The 18,908-nt window shown below is 48.1% G+C and overlaps 1 protein-coding gene across 2 annotated transcripts in view; it reads right to left on the reverse strand.

The window, feature by feature from the left end:
• The window catches only part of AMOT (angiomotin), a 76,723-nt gene that overhangs the window by 34,785 nt on the left and 23,030 nt on the right, over positions 1-18,908 (reverse strand). For both annotated transcript variants that reach the window (XR_007243355.1, XM_048482986.1), the window contains exons 3-5: positions 17,230-17,686; positions 16,141-16,285; positions 3,365-3,457 (exon numbers count right to left, since the gene is read on the reverse strand). Coding sequence is in view for 1 of the 2 variants with exons in the window: in XM_048482986.1 (XP_048338943.1) it covers positions 3,365-3,457; positions 16,141-16,285; positions 17,230-17,686 (695 nt within the window). In the remaining variant the exon portion in view is untranslated. The remainder of the gene's footprint in view (positions 1-3,364; positions 3,458-16,140; positions 16,286-17,229; positions 17,687-18,908) is intronic.

Below are 18,908 nucleotides of genomic sequence, written 5' to 3' on the forward strand. Positions count from 1 at the left end.
CCTAGAGGACTCTATTCCGGATGGGCCGGCTGACCTGCAGGAGTGGATTGCGTCTCTACACGCCACCTGGCGGATTGTACAGGACTCACAAGGTAAAGTTAAGGCGGATTATAAACGTTTCGTGGACCACAAATGGCGAGCAGTCGTTTATATGGTGGGCGATCGGGTGTGTCTTTCCACCCAAAACTTACGGGGCCTCCCGGGGATCAGGAAACTGGGTGCCAAGTTTATCAGGCCCTTTCGCGTCTCCCGTGTGGTCAATCCGGTAGCTGTAGAACTTGAACTTCCGAAAAACTTTACATTTGCTCACCCTGTCTTTCATGTTAGCCTGTTAACGAAAGCTGCCCCTCCGGATGCTTGGCACCCCAACCTCCCCCTGGCTGAGTTGTACGAGGTGAATGGCGAATTGCACCAGGAAATTAGCAGATCATTGATTCCCGGTTGCACAGGGGTCGGCTACAGTACTTGGTCCAGTGGAAGGACCTACCCTCTGGGTTCAATGAGTGGGTGGGAAGCTGTCATGTGTTGGCCCCGCACTTTGTCCGGGCGTTTCACCATGCCCATCCAGACAGGCCAGGTGGAGGGGGGGCTTAGAGGGAGCAGGCTGTCAGGACTGCAACTCCCAACATTCACCAGTTCCCGCCTTTTTCCAAAAAGTGCAAAAAAGCAAACTGAAAAGCTACATCCCACTGGAGCTTCAGAACTAATGAGAGACCAGGAGCTGGGAGGAAGGGAAAAGCTGATTGGTTGCTGTCTGTTTTTGAAAATAGTTTAAATATTGAAACTGAGGACAAGAATCCTGCATTCCAGCACTCTGTACCTAGGGTGACATATATCAATAAAGTTCTTCTTTTTAAAGCTGCTTTGTTTGAGTGTGTTTATCCTTACACACAGGGTGTTAGGACAGGGTGTTAGGACAGGTCCATTCAGAGGGCCATCGACCTTGGGCTAGGCACCAGCTCGTCTGCTCCCCCCTCCTCTCCTTAGCATCAGACTTGTAAGCAGGAAGGGCCACGGCCCTCCTAGGTGTTGTGGCTCCTGCCTTTTGTGTTAACGTTTTGTAATTGAATCACTGTATTGTTTCCTCTGTTTCTATGTTGCAGCTGTGGCACCTTGGCCCGGCAAGGGCGGGCCCAAGGCTGTGGGGTTTTAGTGTCCTTAGAAATCATCTATCTCTCATTATGCCTTGATCACCAATAAAGTCTATAGTTTTAAATCTACAGATTGCTTTATTCCGGGACTGAGGTCTTACTCAGGGCTCCAACAAGATGATTCCTATTACTCCGTTAGCAGCCAATCATGCACAGGATGCATTCACATCCCATCCACTAGTGGAATGTTACCTGAAATTATCCCTATTGTGGAAGCAGTTCCATCCTGTGGTGGCTATGGGGTGGTGCAATGCTCTGAGGCAACTGCCTTCTGCGCTGAAAAATGCCTCGTCCATCTACTCTGGCATCTCCTATGAATTCTTGATACTTCAATTGCTCATGAACAAATAAAAACGAAGGACACAAGCTTTAAATTAAAGGTTGATAGTATGTAAGCTAGAGAGCCAGCATAGCATAGTGATCAAGGGTAGCCAGATGTGACTTGACAGCAAGGAAAAAAAGCATGTAAGCGATGGGCTCCCTAAAGGTGCTGCCCCCCCTTCTTGGGGGGCAGGACTACATGGGGAACCCCAGCAGTGCCACCTTGGGTTGCAGACCCCCCAGCAGCCCCACTGAGCTCCAGGGGCTTTCCTGGCGGATGGCAGCCTGGCTGAGTCCGGATGAGAAAGACGATGCCAGGTTTTAAAGGAGTTATTACCTGAAGCCCTGCAAGGTTGCACTCGTTGGGGCTGTTTGATGGGGAGGCGGGGGTAGGTGGGAATTGTTTGCTTCTGCATTGCCAAGGAGGGCAGGAGACATGGGGAAAGCCTTGCACATGGATCTTGGAAGGTTTACTTCAGAATAAGCCAGTGAAGGGTAAGCTTGTAGATCGTGGAAAGGAGGAAGGCCAGGATCATCCTCAGCCATGGTTGTCGCGGGTTGCCAACTCCCGGCGGGCAAATCCCAGGACATTTGGGGGTAGATTCTCAGAAGCTGGCTTTTGGGACCAGGGCAGGAGCCATGCTCAGTGAGGAATATGGCTGTCGAGTCCACCCTCCATGGCAGACATTTTCTCGGGGGGGGGGGGGGGGCAGAGTTCAGCCCCCTGGAAGTTGACAACTGCATTAAAGGCACCAATTTTGATCCACCATCCAAGTGGAATTTGAGGGAGTTCTTGGGGGGGGGGGCATAATCAGTCTTTCAACCCAAGAAAAGAGAAATGGGTGAAATGGGGATTCTATTGCAGGTCATTTGAATCATGTACAAAACAACAGACTTATCCCCCCTTCCTTTTTGTTTGCTTTGATGGGTAAAAAAGGGCCCCAAAGAAGGGAACTTCTCCCTGCATGAGAATATATACAGTGTTATCTTCATTTTAGATGTCAAAAAGTATTTGCGGCTCCAAGTGTTTTCTTTTCCATGGAAAACGGGTCCAAATGGCTCTTTGGGTGTTAAAGTTTGCCGACCCCTGCACTAGAACAAGCTTTCTTCCTGCAGTTGACCCCACCCCAGCCCTCACAAAAAGCCCAATACAAGCCTTGCTACCTGGAGGCTCTTTTCCAGAGTCACAAAATCCCAGTCTCAGAAGGAAAAGGTTGCCTTCACCCTTCTTAATGCTGAGGCTGACTCAGGGTCTTCCACCCAGAGGGGTTCCCTGGGCTCTGGCTGGCTGACCAGCACTGGGATCTGCATGAGGCCTAAAGCACGAGGACTGGTCCAGAGCCCTGGAGGAGAGGTAGGACTTTTGAGGGTGATTGCCACAATAAGCAGGAGATATTAATTGTAAGTAGCTGTGTTGGTTCATCAGAATAAAAGCCCAAGACTATTTTGTGCACACGCCCAGAAAAACAGAGACATAGTACATTTCTTCTGCATTTATGGAAAGGGAAACTATATCCTTACAAGGAATATTGCCACGATGGACATTCACTCCCATTGTGCACAAGAAACCTTGTGCATAATTGGCCTCAGTGATGTTTCAGAGAAGAGGTATGCTTAGAAAGGAAAGAAGCACACCAGGCCTCCTCTGTGTGATCTGCTCACCACAATTCTATGCAGCAATGAAACAGCTGAAGAATACAAGTTAGTACGAAGAGAGGTTCAACACTGGGCTGCTCCACATCAAGATCCAAGCATCACTTTTTAATGCATGAAGCTGAACAATTCTCAAGTCTTCCCTGTGGCATCACCTCAAACCTATACTTACCATGTTTATCTCGCTTTAAGTATTCACATAAGAGTTGTTACAAATTAGGATAGTAATCTGGACTCACTTTGTGCAAAGAGCTGGGAGATCGTTTTCCTATTCTCCTCAGAACCCTCAAACTCTTTTTCTGCCAGTTGCTTGTTGGCTGTTTCCATGCGTTCTGCAGGGACAAAACAAATTAAAGAAAATTAGGCAGTTTATAAAACCCAAGGAGCCTACTGGCCACGTGTACATCTTATTTGATATGTGGCACGCACACACACACACACACACACACACACACACACACACACACACACACCTGCCGCAACATCTGCATCCTCCCAAACGTACAAACACACAAATAAAAGACCTCAGAGGACACAGAAATGTTTTGCCTAGGAAAGCACGTCGTGAAGCACAAAACAGGGTTAGCATTTCAAGCAGCATTTACTTCTTAGGGTAGCTTGCCCCCACCCCACCGCACACACAAAATCTTCCTTGTACAAGGAAACAGATTCAGCTGCACAAAGCCATTCTATCTAAAGGCCCTTAATAGCAAACTCATTTCTCTGTGTGAATGTCCACAAGATTGCCTGAGGCAAAGAAACATATTATGCCACACAAGGGAAAGACACAATCCCTAAAGCAAAGGACTCTGGGAGATGCAGTCCAAAGGGTGCCATTTCCGAAGCAAAGAGGGACTGACTGGACTACACCTTCCACAAGTCTTTGCTTTAACCACTGTCATCACTGATATGTCTTCCCTCCCCACTCTGAGAAATGCAACTCGTACACACAAAGCCTCAGCCCCACTCACATACCATTCCAAAAAACCCCTCCCACACACACCAGCCTCCTCAGGTGGGGAAAGCACCTGCAGTCAGGTCTCCTCCCAGTGGCCATTCAAAGCCACTGCCCAAGAGCCCCACCACTTGAAAGGAGAACATTAGAAGCAGCATCCGCCAGGCCTCTCCATCACCTAGGATGCACATGGGAAAGGGGGTGGGACTGCTCCAAGGATGTGGGAACGGATCAGAATGTGTATAAAATTGTTTAATCAAGGAGGATTAAGTTATAGAACCAAGGATTTGCAATGAATCAAAATGGAGCTTCTGTGTAAGTGACCAGCAGAAACTTGCATGTTTTGCAAAAGGTCAGAAGCCAGGTTTCTCAGTGAATATGAAGGCCAGCAAGATAACATCTTTGGTATCTTGGCACTGAGGGCCTACGTGACAGAAGACAAGATGCATTTTATTACCTTGTTTTCTTGGTTAGGTTTTTGGGTTAGAACTAGCTAAATGAATGTGATTAGTTAAATTACAAAGTGGTTTTTCTATATAGTTAAATGAACACAAATGATAATGAGTGATTCATATTTACATGTATTAGTATTTTCTATAATTCTATTGTCTTAGAATCATTGTATAATTGTTAGAATCATGTTTTAACATTTCATGCTGGGGAATTGAACAGAGAGGTTTTATGATCCAAAAGAATGTCCTGCAGACCTTGAGGACATAGCTCTCTCTGAGAGCCAAACTTGGCCAAACGGGTTTTTCTTGAAGACAGTGAGCTAGCTTTTATGGCAGTCCTTTGTATATGCCTAGAGGCCATAAGCTAACAGCATGCAGCGTGTGACGTAGAATAAGAGGTTGTCTTTATTCGTGACCAGGAGACAGATTCTGACCAATTAGATTTTTAAGGTATATGGATCATAATACGTAGAGTAAGGGGAAGGACTGTGTGACGTCTTTGCATCTACAAAAATTCAGGTCTTCCTCTACTGGCGGTGTCTCTCGCTTGAGAGCACCAAGGCCGCTCCTTCGGGAGAGGTCATCTCCTGTAACATTCTAAACATTGTATTGGGGCGTGCCTCTCCTTAGGGAGAGGTCACCTTCTGTAACTTATCTGTATTCTGTAACGTTCTAAATTCCAGGTCTATCACTCGAGGGCACTGGGAGTGTTCACATTCTGTAACTTGCTATATTCTGCTAAGTAAAACTGTCTGTTTGTTTTTCTAATATCAGATGTCTTGCTTTTATTTCTAACTTAGTTTTTCTTAAAACTAATCTTGCTGTGTAGGACCAGAGAGCGGATCTGGCCCCACAAGGAGGACCAAGCACTGCCCATAGCAAGCAGGGGGAGGGGCGGGGGCACGTGGCCAGGCCTCTCTACTACCAGGGAGATAACGGAAAGGAAGGACACTGCCAGCAGCAAGGCTCTTGCTGCCCAGCAAGTGGCCCATCCCAGCCAGGCCGTCAAGAAACTCATAATCACACTCCCTAACAGTTTTCTAGAGCCCACTGTATTTGTTTGTACAAGAAGTTTTACTGCTAATATTTGGATATTTGACTAGTGGCACACATTTTAAGCAGAATCTTACAAAGAATACATTTGAATTAGGAATGTTTGCCAAGCCCCTTTGAACACTGATGCATTGCTGAGAACCCACTTTTCTTTGGCTTTCCATCCTACCACAATGCCAGAGTAGCATCAGGAAGGCCAGAACCACACGAGGCAGCCACCTGAGTCCAACTGCTGCCTTCTTTCTGAAACAGGTGAGTGTGACAGGCTCTTTTTTTAAACCAAGGGTATCCACAGTGCCCGTCTGATGACTCTGGGGCACTCAGTTGGTTTTGAGATATAAAGTTTCCCCTCAGTTACAGCATAGGAAGTGTTAAAGTTTTGGGTTTACTGGTGTGAGTTTTGCGAGTGAGCAAGAACATGGAGGTCACTGAGGAGGAGATGCATGTAAATACCATATATAAGTCAACTTTTCCAGCACATTTTTATGCTGAAAAAGCCTCTCGCAACTTATATCGGGTCTTATACCCAAGAATATAAGGTATTTGCTGTATGTGCTGTAGCTGAAGCTCTGTGTAACCTGTCAGGACCATGCCTGTCAGTGCCTAGATGTCTTGCTGTGTGGGAATTGCAAATGTTTTCCTGTAAATGCTTTTCTGTTTCCCTCTTCCCTTCCTGGCATCCTCCTGGCGCCAGCTCATCTGCAAGAAGTTGTGAATGGTTCCCAGGTTCTTTGAAGCTCTGTAGTGCAAATGTTGTAGAAACTGTAAGGGACATTTGGTGTGGGGCGAAATGAGGGGGTTGAAGGATATAGGTCCTGGATCTGAGCTCTCTAGTTCAGATCCTGCTTTCTATTGTTACTCTATGCGTTGCAAGGAATAAACTGCTTTAGGACTTTCCTACGGTCTATTATTTCTACGTTCGAGAGTCTGACATTAAGCAGGATCTCCCAGTTTGACCCGCACTCGGATCCATGGCCGGGAAAGGATGGAACAACTGGCGGGTCCCTCACTGGCGAACCTGATGAGGGAAAGGGGCTGGTCCTGGAGAAGGACGAGGAGCCCTGCGACCCGGACTCAGGAGATGAGAAGGATGCCCTCATACCCGACCGACATGATCCTCCCTTGGGTGCCACGCGAAACACCAGCGGTGGGGAGAGCATGGGATCACCCTACTCTTGAGCCCCCTCTCAGCAGCCGTGCTGGGGGGCCAAGGCGGCTGGGCGGCGTGCGTCCACTTGGCTCACACAGCCCATAGACCAGGACATTTATTCGGAGTGGGACCCAGCAGTACAAAGTGAGTGGTCGCGGGCCCAGGTTCAGGCAGGGGCGTGGGCCCCTGAGCAAGGCGCGGTTGTCTGATGGCGAGAGCGAGATGAAATGCGGCAGGAGATACACTTCCTACAGCACAACATGGAGCTCCTCTTGGCCCGCGCAGAGGCAGCAGAGCGGGATCGTCAGGATCTGCCGCAGTTGCTGCCGCCGCAGCCTCTGGAGGGGGAGTGGCCAGTGCCCATGCCCCCCAACGACAGGCCACCCGGGCAGCTGGTGCCACTGGGCCCTCCTGGGCCGCAACCACCACAGGCCCCACAGCGGCGGCGGCGTTTAAAGGCCCGTTTTGACGGTACGATGGAGAAGCTGGCCTACTTCCTCGTACAGGTCGAGGCGCATATGGAAAAGCACGGCAGTGACTACGAGGATGAAGTTGAGCAGGTACATGAGGTGGGGGCTCTCCTGGAGGGAGAGTTGGTACGTGGGACTTTACAAGGGCTGAATTGCATTCCTTCCCTCACTTCATGTTGGCTCTGCGGCGGCAGTTCAAGGATCCGTTCGTGGTGGAGAAGGCCCGGGTCAGGCTACGTAGAGTGCAGCTACTGAAACAACGGGGCAACCCTCCGCTGGCTTCCCCCTGTCCCCCGTTGGAGGGCACCTCCCCAGCTTGTGGTGGCAAGGAGGCAAGGGAATCGCTTTATGCTCGACGGTGGCGGCTGGGGCTCTGCCTGAGTTGCGATGGTGAAGGGCACAAGGCGGCTGTGTGTCCGAGTAAGAAACCTGACTCTCTGGTGGTCCCTGCCAGCGGCACAGTGAAGGCCGGGGCCGACTACGGATCCAGGGAAGAAGTCCCCATTCAAGAAGGGTGTGGGACTACAAGTGGTGTCGGGCAAGGCTAGTTCAGCCTCCGAGGAAGCAGGTGGTCCCGAGTCCAGCAAGGAGTCGGTGGGAAACAACAGCAACCTGGCCTGAAGTGCACCCAATGCCAGGGCCCTTCGAAGGGCACGGAACTGACGGTGAGTGGAACCAGTGGCCCGTTCCTTCTCCCAGTGACTGTGTCAAAACAGACTTGTGGGACTAGTGTGCTGACACAGGCTCTTGTTGACTCAGGATGCACCCGCAGCCTAATGCAGCCAACCCTTGTAACCCTGTTGGGGCTACAGCAGGTCCCCCTGCACTGCCCCATCCTGTTTGAGCAGATGGATGGGGGCACATTGGGGGTAGCACCAGCCACGCATCGGATGGAGCGAGTCCTGCTCCAATGTGGGGGGCACTGGGAGGAGTGGCGGTTCATCATCGCGGAGGTGGCCAAATATTCCCTGGTGCTGGGGGTGCCTTGGTTGCGGGGCCACGATCCGGATATCTCCTGGTCCTCCAACTCTATTCGATTTGTTGATTCCCCCTAGGGGCGACCATATTTCTGGTCCCCCGCCGATGCGGGTGGTGGTCTCCCATGAGGTGGCTGGGGGTGCACTGGACGCCTTGGCCATCCCTCAACCCTACCGGGACCTCTGGAGGGTGTTCGAAAAGACGGAGTGCGACAAGCTGCCACCCCACCGTAAGACTGACTGTAAGATTGAGTTACTCCCTGGGGCTAAGCTCCTGAGAAGTCATCTTTACCCCATGAATCCATCGGAAGCCCAGGTGCTTCAGGAGTTCTTGGACAAAAACTTGAAACGGGGCTTTATAAAACGGGTGACCAGTGACTTTGCCGTGCCTGTCCTGTTCGTGCGGAAGAAGGATGGCTCCCTACGCTTGTGCACTGACTATCGGGGACTGAACGCAGTCTCCGCTTGTAACAACTACCCCCTCCCACTGATCAAGGACTTACTAAGTTGCTTAGGCGAGGGCAAGATTTTCACTAAGTTAGACTTGCAGAAAGCCTACTATCGGCTGCAGATTGCCAAGGGCTACAAGCATCTGACGGCTTTCAACACGAGGCTGCGCCAGTTCGCCTACCCTACAGCATCCTCCCGTTCGGATTATCCAGGGCGCCCGGAACTTTCATGTGTTTGATAAATGAGTGCTTCGGGAGTTTCTGTTCAAGGGGGTGGTAGTGTATTTGGACGATGTACTAATTTACTCCCAGTCAGAGGAGGAGCACATCGCAGCTGTGCGGGCTGTGCTACAGCGGCTCCTCGACAATGACCTGTCCGTGAAGCTTTCCAAATGTGACTTCCATAAGGAGCAACCAGACCTTCTGGATTACCGGATCTCCAGCCGGGGGTTGGAGATGGACCCGGGTAATGTTCGAGATATGGTGCAGTGGCAGGAGCCCCGCACCAGACGTCAGTTGCAGTCTTTCCTGGGCTTTGCCAACTTCTATCGGGATTTTATACCAGACTTTGCCCAGCTGGCACTCCCTCTCACCGATTTGCTACGCACGAAGGAAAAGAGGCCAGCGGCGACGAGGTCTTCGGTTCCGCTGCCGTGGTCACCGGAGTGCGAGGCAGTGTTCCGGCACTCAAACGCACCTACACGTCGGAGCCTCTCTTACGCCATGGCGACCCCTTCAAGCCCTTTGTTATTCACGTTGACACTTCGGACAAAGCTATGGGCGCGGCCCTACTGCAGAAAAGGGAGGACGGGAAGTTGTATCCCTGCACCTATTTTTCCCTCAAGTTATTGGGGGCTAAGCGTCACTGGACGGTTGGTGACAAGGAGACGGGAGCAATCAAATGTGCTTTGACTACTTGGCATCACTGGCTGGAGGGAGTGGCCCTTCCTTTCAAGGTGTGGACTGACCATAGGAACGTGGCTGTGCTCCGCACCCCGGGGAAGTTGTCCACCAAGCAACTTCGTTGGGCTGACTTCTTCTCCCGTTTCAATTTCACTCTGCATTTCCTCCCCGGGAAGGCCAATTGCCTAGCTGATGCCTTGTCTCGATTGCCAGATCCTTCCCTGGGGAACCCCGCTCTGGTCGGGACGGTGTTTTCTCCCTCTTAACTGGGCTTGGCGGTCGTCACTCGAAGTCAGGCAGTGTTTTGCTCCAGCCCCCCGGCCATTCCCGCCTCGCTGGAGGGGGCCCTACGGGGCTACAGGGCTCCCATGATGTCAAATCGGCAGGTCACTTTGGGTTTGTGAAAATGTTGCATTTAGTCCGTGGACAATTTTGGTGGAAAACGTTGAGGGGGGATGTGGAGGCTTATGTGAAAGGTTGCCCTACATGTGTGATGGCCAAGAGGGCGCAAGGGAAGGTGTCCAGTCTCCTCCAGCCCCTGCCGGCGCCCCCCGCGCCCTGGAAGGTGATTTCTATGGATTTCATTACCGATCTCCCGGCCAGCAGAGGGAAGTCGGTGATCTGGATGGTTGTGGACTTGTTTTCAAAGCAGGCGCACTTTGTCCCTTGCGCCTCGCTGTTGACGGCGAGCAAGTTGGCCCTCTTGTTTGTGACTCATGTCTACCAGCTCCACGCTGCTCCTGATAAGATAGTATCAGACAGTGGCGGGCAGTTTATTTGCAGTTCTGGCAGCACTTTCTGAAGCTGCTGGGTACAGAACAAGCTCTTTCCTCAGCGTTTCACGCAGCTACCGACGATCAGAGCGAACGCACGAATGCGACGCTTGAGCAGTATCTACGGTGTTACATTAATTTCCAACAGGACAATTGGGTTGACCTGCTGCCTTTTGCTGAATTTGCCTATAATAACGCGGTGCATAGCAGCACGGGGAAAAACCCCTTTGAGGTTGCGCAAGCTTTCGGTGACAATGCGGCGTTAAGCCGTTTCCATTTCACCTGGGGAGGTTCAGCGGGGGCCGTGGAACTTCAGGAATGGAGTGCAGTCCATTTGGCAAGCATGGGGGCCGATGCAGCAAGCCCTGGAGAAGGCAAAGCAGGGGTACAAGCGGCAGGCCGACAAGAAGCGGCAGCCAGTTACTTTTATGGTGGGGGACTGGATGTACTTATCCACCAAGAACTTGTGGGGGCTGCAAGGGTGTAGGAAACTGGGGGGAAAGTACATTGGCCCTTTTCAGGTACTCAGAGTGATTAATGATGTGACAGCCGAATTACAATTGCCAAAAAACTTGAAGTTTGTACATCCTGTTTTTCATTGCAGTCTCCTCAAGAAAGTACCTCCCCTGGATGACTGGCACCCTCGGCCGGTGGTACCGGTAACAGTGAGGGGGGAGCCTCACTACGAGGTGGAGGAAGTTTTGGACTCTCGGGTGCACTGTGGCCGGCTACAGTATTTGATCGCATGGACTCATTTCCCCGGCTGGGGACAATGAGTGGGTCAATTCTAAACATGTTCAAGCCCCTCGCTTAGTGAAGGCATTTCACCGGGCTTACCCTGATCGCCATGGGGGGAGGTCTTAAGGGGGGAGGAATGTCAGGACCATGCCTGTCAGTGCCTAGATGTCTTGCTGTGTGGGAATTGCAAATGTTTTCCTGTAAATGCTTTTCTGTTTCCCTCTTCCCTTCCTGGCAACCTCCTGGCGCCAGCTCATCTGCAAGAAGGTGTGAACAGTTCCCAGGTTCTTTGAAGCTCTGTAGTGCAAATGTTGTAGAAACTGTAAGGGACATTTGGTGTGGAGCAAAACGGGGTGTGGGGGTGTGATAGTTCCTGGATCTGAGCTCTCTAGCTCAGATCCTGTTTTCTATTGTTTACGCGTTGTAAGAAATAAACTGCTTTAGGACTTTCCTACGGTCTCTGTTATTTGCACGTTTGAGAGTCTGACATAACCCAGGGAGCTAAAGAACTCAGATTTTCCATACAAGGAGGGAAGGAAAGGCTCCATTTCCTCAGAGGCCTGTAGCTGGAGGCCTGTGGCTGGAGCCAGAACTTCACAGAGTTCAGTTGTTATGAACTGTATTTGCATATTTCAGGTATGAGAATGTTTGTATTAATTGTTGAGAAGGGGATATTATGTTTATATTGATTGACTATTAATTTGTATTTTGGTTTCCTGTTATAAAATGTTATAATGGGTGCTATATAAATATTATTTTCCTCAGAATTGTTAAGAGGCATATTTCAGGGCTACCCTTGAAGGCTTGACAATAAGGAGAGAAGGCTTAGCAAAAAACAACAAAGCTGCAAGTCCATCAACAGTGCCACAGGACACAGCTTGAGAGAACTGTAAAGGACTGAGCCCCTGCTAGTCTGTTTTGCATAGCAGGCCAGAACTATTATATGTTGATTATTGTTTCTGTATTGGTTTGTCATATTTCATTGATATACTGCACACTATTGTTTATGAAACAGATTTAAAGTTTCTTTTGTTGTATAAGTCTGGTGAATGTTAAGGGTCACAAGGTGGGATCACACTGTCAAAGACTTGAACTCTTTTTCCATTTCTGATAATATCCCTCTTAAAATCTAAGTTGGGTTACATTTGGACATACAGATGAGGAGGAGGAATCCAGTTTTGAAGGATTTTAACTCTTGTGTTTCAGCTTGGTTGCTGATTGAGCTAAGGTTTTTGTACTTTTAAAGTTATTGTTGAGACCATATTGTTCTTGTTGACCCTTTTTCCCCACTTGCAGTGCTAGTTTACTGTTTTTCTTTGAAATAAATATTTAAAAACATTTAACCTACTGATGCCTCAATTAACGTAATTTTATTGGTATCTATTTTTATTTTTGAAATTTACCAATAGCTGCTGCATTTCCCACCCTAGACTTTATACACGAGTCAATAAGTTTTCCCAGTTTTTTGTGGTAAAATTAGGTGCCTCGACTTATATGTGGGTCAACATACACAAGTATATACAGTTACAAAGTAGATTTATTATTTACAGGCTGGTTTTAAAGAAAAGATTGGCAACTCAGGACTACAGATGGTCAAAGGAGAAACCAGCCTGCGGCACATAAACTGTAGCTAACTCTGGGTTCAGAGTGTGGTTTGAATTCCCCTTCCTTTCTTTTCATTCTTTTAGAAGTTCACTGATTTACAAATCTTGAGCAGCAGAAAAATGGAATAGTCTTCAGTTTTTGAACGCATGGGATAAAATAGAAAATTTTGTGACTACTAAAGTAATCTTAGTGTCTTTATCTGTAAGCAAATAAAATAGAGATTTCAAAATATGGAGAGGTGCCATTTCCATAAGTGACTTAATATAGTAATCCCTGATACTCTAAAAAAGCATTCAAGAAGAACATGAAACAATGAGTCAATCTTATTATGGCCACAAGGGCAAATTCTATCAGAATAAGACCCAATCAAAAATCTTCCTTTAAAATTAGGGTGTAAAGTACTTAATCACACAAACAGAAAAGCTCTACAGTGGTGCAGAGCAGGCATGATGATTTGGTAAACCTCAATCACTGGAAAATCAGGAAAAAAAAATTTCTGCTTTTTTCTGGTTGTTCTTCCACAGATAAAAAACTCCAGGTGTATTCAAAAAGCTGAACACACCTGGGGCCAAAAAGCTTTTTCAATCCCACCCCTTCCCAGGGAGAGCCCTCCATGCTGCACTGAATGGAGAAGAATCTGTCCCCTGCCAAGTATCCTGTTTAAAGAACCTTAGGAATTGCTCATTTGTTTCCGAGGGGGAGGGGGGTGTCTTCAGACTCAGAAAAATGATCAGATTGGTCTGGTTTCTCCCCCCTCGCTACAATCCTCATAATTTTCTCCAAGGACATCAAGGGGGTCTCTGGCAGAGAGGGCACCTTTCAAGTGGGGGGGGGGGGGCTGGGAGATTTAGGGGGGACCTAGGTCTAACTCTGGGCCTTGGCTGATTCCTTCCCTGGTGGAAATTGATGATTTCTTCCCTCATTGTCTCTCTAAACATATCCATCAATTGCCTGGGGGAAGCATCCCTCCATGAATTTGGGCTAGAGTCCAATAGCAAGGGATTGGAGGAAGATGAGCCCCTGGTGAGTGGGGGACTGGCAGAGGGATTTTGTGTAGGCGAGGCAGCGGTATCCCTGCACTCCTGGTTCCCTCTGTCACAATCTTGACTAATCTCACAGGCTGGAGCTTCTGGCGATGTTGCTCTGGCGCCCTCCACAACCCTGCATGGGTCACTGGCACCTTCCTCACGGCCGGAGCTCCCATTTCCCGCGGGAGCTCACTGATCGCCTCCTCCTTGCACTTGCTGCTTGTCTCAGCCACCCGCCACCAGAGGATAGCGCTGCAGTGGCGGAGGAGTTTCACCTCCATGTGCCTACATGGGACGCTGGTGCTCCCCTTCCGAGCCGCCGTTTCCTTGTGGCTGTTTGGCTAGTTTTGTTCCCTCCTTCTCCGGAACCTTCTGGGCTGAGGGGGCTGCGGTGCCTGATCCGTGGCTGCAATCTGGGGTCCTTTAAGTCCCTTCTTGACTGCAGCCCTAGTCCCCTCCGCCGAGGATCTGCAGAAGACCTCCAGAGGGGAGTAAAGGAGTGAGCCGCCATTATGTGGACTTGTTCTGCAGCGGGAAATTCAAAAGCAGTCTCGAGCTGCCGGGAAGCTTGAGTACTGAAATAGCCTACCAGGGAGGGAGGGCACAAAAGGACAGACAAACAGGGCACGAAAGGAAAAGGGATGGAAAAACAGCTAGGATGCCTCTAGATCCAAAATAATCCTGCTCTCTCTGCTGAGGCAGGAAAAATACTGGGGCTCAAGATGGATGCCATAAGGGTTGGAAATCACCCATCCGAGATGCCCTAAGTCGCCCCCAGGAGAATCTGTCCCCCGCCAAGTACTGCCGGGGGAAGGGACAACCAGATCTCCAAGCAATGGGGGGAGCAGAGAGAACTCAAAAATTTTGGTTTGGGCTTTTTTAACCCAAATATTTTCAGTAATAATTCAGTACTTAGCAATGGATATCGGCTTTATCAAAAAATTCTGAGTTAAAAAAAACCTGAACCTGAAATTTACCAATAATTTTTATCAGCACTGATGCCTAGTGTGAAGTAATTAAATAATATATAAAAAAGGGATGAAGATCTCAAAAGAGAAATACTGAAGGGCAAGGGTGAACAAACTTGATAAGCTTTGAATAGCAAACTCCCATAATCAATTCTTAGAACTTGCATTTTAATCAGATTAAAAGCTTCTGTTTCACCCATATCAGTAATAAGAGTAGTCACTATATCAACCAGTGGCAATTTCTTGTTTGAAGTTTTCATGCAACCTGATCAGAAAGTGTCCCATTTTAGGGCAGCAAATAAACCACTACCTAAAAATACAGTTTTAGTTTCAGATTAAAGACATAAAAGCCAAGCTCTGGCTTGCAAAGATACTTGACCTAATTCTGCCTGCAATACAACATTAGATAAGCAAATGAAAACAAAGCCAGTTTAATGCTTACAGGTACAAACAGGCTCTCACTGACTTGCCAGTGGGTTGGAAGATCCTTTCACACAGACAGGATTCCACCCACATTAGCCTGCCCTTGCCCAAGTGTTAGACGAAATGGCTCAAAGCCTGCTCATCCCCAGAGACAGGCCGCTCTCTCATCTCAGGGTCAGGACGGCCTTCTGACCATCACAAGGGGATGAGCAGGTGATCACCATCTGAGCTCCCCAACATGACTGTCACAGCATCAGGCGAAGCCATGTGTGACCCCAGCAACACAGGGAGGAGTCCCAAAACAAGGGTTTCTCAGGTATCAGTTGAAAGCTGAGAAAACTTTTTATTACAGGGACCAAAACAATGCTGGCAATTGTACAGTTTCCTTCGAGAAAGCCATAATCTTTAGATTTAAGGCCTTGTGATATGACTTCTGAAGACATGATTTTAAAAAAACATTTCAAAATCAAGCCTTGCCCTGCTTTAAAGAAGAATCTGAATTTTTCTGAAATCAGAGGAAACAAATGGATCTGAATGAAAACTCCAAGAGGAATTTGCCAAAAAGGGCATGTCTACTCTGACCTAGATCTGAGAGAAGACTGTAGGGTGTGTATGTGAGAAAGAGTCCCTGGTGGTTTTTTATGTAATTTGTGGTCTTCTTGCTTTCCAAGGCATAATGTCAAAGTGATATTACCAAGGAAACAGTCAGCTTCGGTCGCAGAGGGTGGGACAAAAATGTAGCCTTAGGTTAAGAGGCCTGGAGAAGGCAGGTCAAATATCAGAAAAGTGTCATAATAATGAGATAAGTCAGCAACTTCTTATACCCTTAAAGAAGCAGCCATCAGACAGTCCCTCTTCACATATTTGAAATAGAGCATAATAAAAATGTACTTCCCAGGTGTGCTGTGCAGAAAGCCAAATTACCAGAGTGTTTGCAAAAAAACACAATAGCAAGAAGTCAAAGTGCTTCAAAACTGAAATAATTATAGTTTTAAGAGAATAATCTTTTAAGCCACATTATTAATTTTGACTGTATACGTCCATGAACTTTTTTGAAACAAATTATTTTACCTCTGAGGTCTCTGTTAAAGTCATGGAGCCTGCGGATTTCCCCTTCCAGTTTATTTCTCATGGCTTTTTCCAAGGTTTCCCTCTTTGAAGAGGACTTTTCCAGATTTTTGTAAGCCTCCGAAACTTGCTGAATTTCTGTTTCCAACTACAGCAGATAATTAAAACAAAGAGAGACATTTTATCTCTTTATTATGTAGCATGGAATACATACAGGATATTTATACACTTTCTTAGATGCTATAAAAAGACCTGATTAAACCCTCAGGGAAAATGCAAGTGTAGGTCAAACATTTAATAAAAGACAGATTTCTTACATAATTATCTACAAACACATTGTGTTGCTCTGTACACAGCCGGGGAATTGTCTGCAAACAGCTCCATGTTCCCGTGAAGAAACAGGAGGGTGCTGGTGTCAAACATCCAAACACACAGGCAGAATCGTATCTTGGCTCCTTTCCATTTCACTGAGGAATCCTGGGATTGGTGGGTCTCTAATTGACACATCTCAAGAACCTTCACAAAGTCACAATTCCCAGATTTCCTTGGAGATACCAGGGCAAATAAAAACAGAACAGATGTGTCCAGAAATGCAGACTGCATCAGTACATCAGGAGCAGCAGTGGCGTAAGAGGTTAAGAGCTTGTGTATCTAATCTCGAGGAACCAGGTTTGATTCCCAGCTCTGCCACCTGAGCTGTGGAGGCTTATCTGGGGAATTCAGATTAGCCTGTACACTCCCACACACGCCAGCTGGGTGACCTTGGGCTAGTCACAGCTTCTTGGAGCACTCTCAGCCCCACCTACCTCACAGGGTGTTTGTTGTGAGGGGGGAAGGGCAAGGAGATTGTAAGCCCCTTTGAGTCTCCTGCAGGAGAGAAAGGGGGGATATAAATCCAAACTCTTCTTCTTCTACACTGCACAAATATTTCAGAGGCAACTGGTTGTGCTGGGTTTTCCGGGCTGTGTGGCCGTGGTCTGGTGGATCCAGCTCATCCAACAGGCTGGATTTTGGTGCTTCCCAAAAGTGCGGTACAAACACTGACCATAGATCTTATGCAGAAAAAGACAGAAGCTACACCGAATCTCCTACCTTTTGCAATCTTGCTACTTTCTCATAACACCCATCCAGCTCTTGCCGCAGAGACCGATTTTCCTCAGAGAGGATCTCCACCATCTGCTGGGCCCTGGAGACAATGGCAAAGGGATCCACTGTCAGCTGCTGGTAAGGAGAAGGTGCTGGCTGAGGCCTTGGCAGCGCTGAGTACGAATCCCCTTGTTGATGTTGCTGCTGTCCAATCACAGGTTGACAAAGTCGGTAAAGATCGCCCTGATGGATTTGGTTGGATAGAAACAACTGCTGGGTCCGTGGCAGGGAGAATGGGTCTCCTTGGCTGGGAGTAAGTGGAGGCTGATGCTGAGAAGGAGACAGCCTGGAGGGTGGCAGAGACTGCAGGAGTGTCAAAGATCCCAAAGACGTTAGTGAAGACGTTGGGCTGTGATGGTGAGGAGGCCTCTGCTGTAAATGCAGCTGAAGGTCTGGATTCTGCCTGCAAAACAAACAGCTCATCTGGACCTGCCCTAAAGCTGCAAAGAAAGCCAATTCTGATAAGTGAGGACACCGTCAAGTTACTGCTAATGGCCCAGGCAGCAAGCTTCTGACTTCAGAGAATGCACATTGTACATGAAAATGTCAGGTTAACTGGCATGTTTTAACCAGAATTCACATGCACACATGCACACTTACTGCCAGCACCAAGGCATGTGAGCTGCAGCTTCTCCACTACTACCTGTTGAAGATCTCTTCCTCCCTTCCTACGATACTTAGATACAAGGTAGTGATTGTCAATCCAGGAACACTGAGGGGACGGGCAAGTGGCTTCTGGAGTGAGCACAAGGGAAACAGGCTCGGGACAGGGCTGAAAGCTCAAGTAGCCCAGGTCTCTAGGAAGCTGACCCCATTCAACACAATACAGAAGCACAGCTCACCAGGCCAGCCGGCCACCCACAAGAAAGGACCGGATATCTTCTAACCCAGGGGTAGGGAACCTGCGGCTCTCCAGATGTTCAGGAACTACAATTCCCATCAGCCTCTGTCAGCATGGCCAATTGGCCATGCTGGTAGGGGCTGATGGGAATTGTAGTTCCTGAACATCTGGAGAGCCGCAGGTTCCCTACCCCTGTTCTAACCTAATCTTAATAAACTTGCCACAACACTTCTACCCTACGTGACTGATTACACTATTTGCACGCAAACACACACCAAGATGCTTCCCACTTTGCTTCATCTGAGCTTCTCATCCCATAGTAACTGACTGCACCCACTGCTCCAGACTAGTCCCTACCAGCTCCTTCCTCAATCCTCATATAGTGTAGACAGAATCTCTTGGGGCAGAGACTGGACCACTTCCATACACTGTACAACTCCTAGCACACTGCTGAAAGTGACCACATTTTAAGAAAGCAAAAGGTTGAGAAAAAACAGATAATGAACCAATGAGGGAGGATTTTGTTTAATGAATGCCACTAAAATACCAGTTTTAGTGGTGTTAATTAAATATATATGAGCCTCCCTCATTGGTTCATTATCTGTTTTTCCTCAACCATTTAGTTACTCAACCTGTTTAGGTGAGTTGAGTTTTCTTTCCCTTTACTCCCTCAGTAATTTCATCTGCAAAACATGTTGAAAGGATTGCCCTTTGATTTATTTAAAATATTTATATACCACTACTCTTTTTTGTGCTCATATTCTACACAAGGGAAAAGGAAGTT

Source organism: Sphaerodactylus townsendi, unplaced genomic scaffold (genome assembly GCF_021028975.2).
Source record: "Sphaerodactylus townsendi isolate TG3544 unplaced genomic scaffold, MPM_Stown_v2.3 scaffold_34, whole genome shotgun sequence".
Classification (NCBI taxonomy): Eukaryota; Metazoa; Chordata; class Lepidosauria; order Squamata; family Sphaerodactylidae; genus Sphaerodactylus; species Sphaerodactylus townsendi.